At 47.1% G+C, this 7,889-nt stretch overlaps 1 protein-coding gene across 1 annotated transcript in view; it reads left to right on the top strand.

Annotated features, from left to right (window-relative positions):
* The window catches only part of lsm3 (LSM3 homolog, U6 small nuclear RNA and mRNA degradation associated), a 43,421-nt gene extending 36,445 nt beyond the window's left edge, over positions 1–6,976 (top strand). Inside the window, exon 4 of the mRNA XM_072280217.1 lies at positions 6,717–6,976. Within this exon, the coding sequence (XP_072136318.1) occupies positions 6,717–6,797 (81 nt within the window). The 3' untranslated portion in view covers positions 6,798–6,976. The remainder of the gene's footprint in view (positions 1–6,716) is intronic.
* Positions 6,977–7,889: the final 913 nt, after the last annotated feature.

Consider the following 7,889-nt stretch of genomic DNA (forward strand, 5'->3'; position numbering starts at 1 on the left):
TCAACACTTTGCAATTCGCCTACCAGAGCTACAGGTCAACGGCAGATGCCATCTCTCTGGCCCTACATTCCTCCTTAGAACACCTGGAGAATAAAGGCGCATATGTAAGGCTCCTTTTCATTGACTACAGCTCTGTCTATAATACCATCGTTCCAAATAAACTGATTCCTAAGCTCCGGAACCTGGGCCTTAGCACTCAGATCTGCAACTGGATCTTCAACTTCCTCACAGACAGGACCCAGGCTGTAAAAATAGGGGACAAGCTCTCCTCTACAATCACTCTGAGCACTGGTGCCCCACAAGGCTGTGTACTCAGCCCCTGCTGTACTCACTGTACACCCATGATTGTCCAGCCAAGTTTCCATCAAACTCAATATATAATTTTGCTGATGTCACAACAATTGTAGGCCGTATCTTGGGTAATGATGAGTTTGAGTACAGAGAGGAAATTAAGAACCTGGTGGCATGGTGCGAAGACAATAACCTATCCCTCAATGTCAGCAAGACGAAGGAATTGGTTGTTGACTTCAGAAGGAGTAGCGGACCGCACGGCCCCATTTACATCGGTGGTGCACAAGTGGAACAGGTCAAAAGCTTTAAGTTCCTCGGGGTAAATATCACAAATGACCTGACATGGTCTAACCAAGCAGAGTCCACTGCCAAGATGGCCCACCAGCGCCTTTACTTCCTGAGAAAGCTAAAGAAATTTGGCCTGTCCCCTAAAACCCTCTCTAATTTTTATAGATGCACCGTAGAAAGCATTCTTCTAGGGTGCATCACAACCTGGTATGGAAGTTGTCCTGTCCAAGACCGGAAGAAGCTACAGAAGATCATGAACACAGCCCAGCACATCACACAAACCAATCTTCCGTCCTTGGACTCACTTTACACCGCACGCTGTCGAAGCAGTACTGCCAGGATAATCAAGGACACAACCTGCCCAGCCAACACACTTTTCGTCCCTCTTCCCTCCGGGAGAAGGCTCAGGAGCTTGAAGACTGGTACGGCCAGATTTGGGAACAGCTTCTTTTCAACTGTGATAAGACTGCTGAACAGATCCTGACCCAGATCTGGGCCGTACCCTCCAAATATCCAGACCTGCCTCTCGGTTTCTTTGCACTTCCTTACTTACCCTTTTCTATTTTCCTATTTATGATTTATAATTTAAATTTTTACTATTTACTATCGATTTGTACTCCAGGGAGCGCGAAGCGCTGAATCAAATATTGCTGTGATGATTGTATGTTCTTGTATCAATTGTTTGGCAACAGTAAAGTAATTATGAGGGCTAAGTACAAGCAGGCTTTTTCCACTGAGGTCATGGGTTAAGGGTGGAAGGTGAAATGTTTAAGGGGAACCTGAGGGGGAACATTTTCACATTTAGGAGAAATTCAGATAGTTACATGGATGGGAGGCAGGTGGATGGAACTCGGCAGATTAATAGTTCGGCATGGAAGAGATGCCCTGAGAACCTGCTTCTGTGCTGTAGTACTGCTTGATCCTGTGACTGACTTTCTGGCGCCAACATAGGATGATGTACAATAGGCATTGGTGTACTTCAGCAGTACTGCTGGATATTGAGTTACTCCTCTATATTGATCAAACCCTGTCACATAATGGCAAACCACAGTAATCCATAATTTTGATAGTTAAGGCTGCGGGTGAGTAGATAATTGACATCTGACAAGCAGCCTCTTTCATCCAACATCAAAATGAATGCATAGTTGTTTTCTTGAAAATATCCATGAATGTGGAAATATCAGGGGCACGACCCATCCAACAAATTGCCTTTTCCAAATGCTTTCTTCTGGAAAGTGCTATAGGGCTATTAAAACAAAAACCACACCACCTTTAAAAGTTTCTTCCCCCAGGCAGTTAATATGATCAACTATTCTAGTTAGCCCCCACCCCCTCTGTCTAATATCCCCATCACTGCACTATAAATACCTTAAACCACTTTATAGAAAACCTACAACACAGTACAGGCCCTTTGGCCCACATAGCCCTTACTTGAGAAATTACCCATACCACTCTACATAGCCCTTTTTCTGAGCTCTACATGCCTGTCCAGGAGTCTCTTAAAAGACCCTATTGTATCCACTTCCACCACCATTGACAGAAGCCCATTCCACACACTCACCACTCTCTGGTAAAAAAAACAACTTACCCCTGACATCTCCTCTGTACCTACTTCCAAGCACCTTAAAACTGTGCCCTCTCGTGCTAGCCATTTCAGCCCTGGGAAAAAGCCTCTGACTATCGACACGATCAGTGCCTCTCATTGTCTTATACACCTCTATCAGGTCACCTCTCATCCTCCGTCACTCTAAGGGGAAAAGGCTGAGTTCACTCAACCTATTCTCATAAGGCATGCTCCCCAATCCAGGCAACATCCTTGTAAATCTCCTCTGCGCCATTTCTATGGTTTCCACATCCTTCCTACAGGAGGCGACCAGAACTGAGCACAGTACTCCAAGTGGGGTCTGACCAGGGTCCTATATAGCTGCAACATTACCTCTCAGCTCCTAAATTCAATTCTACAATTAATGAAGGCCAATGCACCGTATGCCTTCTTAACCTCAGAGTCAACCTGCTCAGCAGCTTTGAGTGTCCTGTGGACTTGGACCCCAAGATCCCTCTTATCCTCCACACTGCCAAGAGTCTTACCATTAATACTATATTCTGCCATCATATCTAGATTACCAAAATGAGCCACCTTACACTTATCTGGGTTGAATCCCATCTGCCACTTCTCAGCCCAGTTTTGCATCCTATCAATGTCCCGCTGTAACCTCTGACAGCCCTCCACACTATCCACAACACCCCCAACCTTTGTGTCATCAGCAAATTTACTGACCCATCCCTCCACTTCCTCATCCAGGTCATTTATAAAAATCACGAAGAGTAGGGGTCCCAGAACAGATCCCTGAGGCACACCACTGGTCACTGACCTCCATACAGAATATGATCCATCTACAACCACACTTTGCCTTCTGTGGGCAAGCCAATTCTGGATCCACAAAGCAACGTCCCCTTGGATCCCATGCCTCCTTACTTTCTCAATAAACCTTGCATGAGGTATCTTGTCAAATGCCTTGCTGAAATCCATATACACTACATCTACTGTTCTACCTTCATCAGTGTGTTTAGTCACATCCTCAAAAAATTCAATCAGGCTCATAAGGCACGATCTGCCTTTGACAAAGCCATGCTGACTATTGCTAATCATATTATGCCTTTCCGAATGTTCATAAATCCTGCCCCTCAGGATCTTTTCCATCAACTTTGCAACCACTGAAGTAAGACTCACTGGTTTATAATTTCCTGCACTATCTCTTCTCCCGTTCTTGAATAATGGAACAACATTGCAACGGCCAATCCTCTGGTACCTCTCCCGTCCCCATTGATGATGTGAAGATCATTTCCAGAGGCTCAGCAATCTCCTCCCCCGCCTCCCACAGTAGCCTGGGGTACATCTCATCCGGTCCTGGTGACTTGTCCAAACTTTCCAAAGGCTCCAGCACATCCTCTTCCTTAATGTCTATGTGCTCAAACTTTTCAGTCCACTGTACGTCATCCCTACAATCACCAAGATCCTTTTCCACGGTGAATACTGAAGCAAAGTACTCATTCAGTATCTCTGCTATCTCTACCGGTTCCATACACACTTAGAATGTTGTCTACTTTGTAAATACTTGCTGATGTTGATGCACGTTTTATTCCAAATCTGTATGTAACATTCAGTTATATTGGCTTGTGTATGTCTAGGGGAAATCCAGCCCAGCACCCTCCTCAACACTCCCCACAGGGTCGGTTGCCGCCCGAATCAATCACAACATCAATCAGCCAGCACACCCAGTGAATTTTAACAAATACACTTTATAGATATTACTAATTCTATGACATTAATATACATTTGATACAGAGAGGAAAGTAATGAAAAAAAAAGGCGCCAACACTTATCAAAGTCCAAGTTCTTTGCGCGCTACGTTGGAGCTCAATTTGACTTCAGACGACCACCCGAATTCCGTCGACTCACGGCTCGGGACCACCCTAAGTGATCGACCGGAGCCTCTCCACACGTCCGCAGTCTTCCTCGTCTCTACTCCGACTCCCCACCAAAACTCAGTCCACAGTCATATCATACAGCATGGTATCCGAAAACAAAACGATACATAACCACCCATTGGCTAATAGAACCCTGTTATCTCATTTTAAAGTAAAACAAACTGTTAGCGCAAACTCTCTTCAGCGTTAAAGCACAACAAAGCCGCATTCCCCAGATTAACATAACAAAGTCGCCATTTTAAATGTAACAAAAGAAAGACCCCGTACGCTCTCCCCCCACCTCAAAAAGTTATGCCCTCATGACATTAACAGAGTTCACCAGTGCTCCTTGTAAAACACAAAACCCAACCCAGGTGCATAAAGCAGTGACATAACTTTGCAGGGCAGTAGAGATCACACCCTGCTCTCCCGGCGCTATATAAGTGAGTCTTTCCGGGGGGTGCCTACTCCTCTGAGGCCCCTGTACTTCCTCTGCTGACTCTCCCTGTTCAGACACCCCAGTTGACCCCTCGGGCCTGTCTGTCGGACCTTCCCCTTCACCGGGATCCCTCTGCCCCTGTGAACCCTCTGGCTCGGGTTCTGCCTCCACCCTCTCCTCCCCCAATGCCGGCTGTAATACAGGCGGCTCTGCAACACCCTCCCTCGGTTCCCCTGACTCAGTGATGGAAGGGCCAGGAGTCTCTTCTCCCGGCACCGGGGAATCAGCGAACGGAAGCAGGTACCACACGTCCGAATCATCATCTTCCGATGACGTATCCCTTCTCGAGGTGGGGACCGACCCCGTTTTCTTCGCAGCGGGCTCTTCCCGCGCCCCGCGCCCTCACAGAGTCCTCATAATAGGAGTAAACTCCCATTCGGGCTCTGGGTCCATCTTCACCTCTCGACCCAGAGGCAACAGGTAGTTCCGATGGAGTACCTTGACAGGCCCCTGCCCGCCCTCAGGTCTCACCCGGTAAACCGGGAGATTCGGCATCTGACTCTCCACCACATAGGGGGTGGCTGCCAACTTGTGCTTACCCTGTAGTCCTAAATTCCGGATAAGGACTCGGTCTCCCGGCAATAGCTGGACGAACTTTACCTCCTGATCATACCTCCTTCTATTCCGCTGGTTCTGCTTGGTGGCTGCCGCCTCAGCCGACTCGTACGCCCTTTTCAACTCTCTCCTCATATCGGACACGTACTTCAGACACGGCTTCGAAGGTATTTCCCCCGCTTCAGTCCCAAAACACAGATCAATGGGCAACCTCGCTTCCCGTCCGAACATCAGATAGTAGGGCGAGTACCCCGTAGCATCATTGCGAGTACAATTGTAACAATGAACCAAATGGGCAATGCGCCGACTCCACTTACTCTTCTGTCCAATCTCCAAGGTGCCGAGCATGTCCAGCAGGGTCCGGTTAAACCTCTCGGGCTGAGGATCACCCTGTGGGTGATAGGGGGTGGTTCTGGACTTCTCAACCCCAAGCATATCCAGCAATTCATGTATAAGCCTGCTCTCGAAGTCCCGTCCCTGATCACTGTGGATCCACCAGGGAAGGCCATAATGAACAAAGTACTTCTCCCATAACACCTTCACCACTGTAGTCGCTTTCTGATCCTTAGTAGGAAAAGCCTGCGCATATTTAGTGTAGTGATTCGTGAGGACCAAGACATTCGCGGTATTGCTGGTGTCTGGCTCAATAGACAGGAAGTCCATACACACCAGGTCCATGGGTCCCGCACTCTGCAAGTGGGATAACGGAGTCGCCTGCACAGGCAAGGTCTTCCTCCTGACGCAACAGCTACAGGTCTTACAGTATTCTTCCACCTCCCCCCTCATCCGGGGCCAGTAAAACCGGTCCTTGACTAATCCATAGGTCTTCTCTACCCCTAAGTGCCCGGAATCATCATGTAGAGCCTGGAGCACAGTCTTCCGATACTTCTCAGGCATGACCAGCTGCCAGCGCCGGGGGTGGTCCGGAGGCGATGTGACCCAGTACAGGACGTGGTTCTTCAGCTTCAACCGGGGCCACTCCTTCAGCAGTAGGGGAACGGAGGCATGTTTCGCCTTCTCCACCTGCCCCATATCACCCCGGCTAACCGCGTACCAGATCGTGCCAATGCTTGGGTCATCACGCTGAGCCGCCTCTACATCCTGGGGACTCAACTCTGGCAGCTGCCTGTTCCTCAGAGCAGTCACATTACAGTAAACAGTGGGTAGCGCGTCATCGTCAGCCCCCAGTTGATCTACTGCCCGATCCATTCCCATCTGTGCTCCTACTTCCCCGTCACTCCCAACTTGACACATGGCCTTTACTCCCTGGGCAGGGACACTCTTCCACTCCTCGGCCGTGCCCAACTCGTCGTGCACCCGACGAGACGGCATCTGCATCGATGTTCCAACTCCCCGGGCGGTACTTCAGGCTGAACTCATAGGCAGACAAGGCTGCTAACCACCGGTGCCCAGTAGCGTCCAGCTTCGCCGAGGTCAGGATATACGTGAGGGGGTTGTTATCAGTTCTCACCTTTATCTAATATAATTCTTATTCTTTAGAATTGTTGAATGTTTTTTGTTGCAGGTTGCACCAACACACCCCAACAAATTCCTAATACTTGTAGATGTGAAGGCGAGTAAAGTTGTTCTTTAATCATTCTCTTTCTCTCCCCAGTCCACCAAGAGAAATATCCCAATGCTGTTTGTCCGTGGTGATGGTGTTGTTCTTGTGGCTCCTCCACTGAGGGTGGTCTAACCCCAACCAAACTGAACACTACGGACTGAGCTTCAACACCAGATTATCACTTTCACAGTTTTTTTATAGAACATATTTCAAAGTTACATTGTACAAAGCTGGTGCCTCAAGTTTATTTTTGACTATTGTGTGAAATAAATTGTGTTTTTGTTTGATTTAATAAAGATTACCTCTCATCTTCTTTGTCTTAGTGTTCATACCTGCTTTTGTTGACCCATTGGATCAAATGTTTAATCCAGAGCTGATAGCTGACACCTATTTAACCTCATGACCTGATTTTCATAGAAGCTTCGTTCACAGTGCAGTTACTTGTTTCTTACAAGCGGATATTTCCATCTTAAGTAACTCCAAATGTTCAATACTAAAGAATTAAATCACTTTGAAGGATCCAAAACATCTGTTCACTCCACTTTTGTCAAGTTTACCAGAAACCTAAAGTTAATGTTACTGCCCTGAGCCAATATGTCTAGAATCACAACCATATGCGGTGTCTATTACTTGTTGCTATGTGATCAGGATATTGGACATTGCTGACCTGACATCATTTTCATTTCTTCAGCTTTTATTCCCAGTTGTCTGGTTTTGTTCTCAGAGGAAATGAAGTTCACATGCTAGGAGTCTCGTGTGTGTGTGTGCGTGTTTGTCTTTAGTAGTTCTTCCTCATATCACATTAACTTTCTACAACTTAGGAACTACAGTTAAGTTTCTGTAACCAATGTGTTTGTGTGCATGTTTGTTGAGAGCATTGGGGTCTACAATTAAATTTCTGCAGTGTGTGTGTGTGTTGAGGGCATTGGCGTCTACAATTACATTTCTGCAGTCAATGTTTGTATATTTACATCAAATCCACAGCACTGTAATAGGATATTTGTGACAGAAAGCTCTTACTGATCTTTATGCTCCCATATTGTTCTTGCCTTGTCCGCCCCCTCCCCCCCCACATTCTAATCAATGTTGTTACATCATCTTGCAGGCAGTGGTCTTAGAAATATGTGTATTCACCTCAGCCTGTCCACAGTAATATGCTCCACATTTTGCCGTTCTCTGGCAATGTAGCTTCTCCTGATGCCATTTCTTGGTGGTAGTCACATA

This window comes from Mobula birostris, chromosome 16, assembly GCF_030028105.1.
Source record: "Mobula birostris isolate sMobBir1 chromosome 16, sMobBir1.hap1, whole genome shotgun sequence".
In the NCBI taxonomy this organism is placed as follows: Eukaryota; Metazoa; Chordata; class Chondrichthyes; order Myliobatiformes; family Myliobatidae; genus Mobula; species Mobula birostris.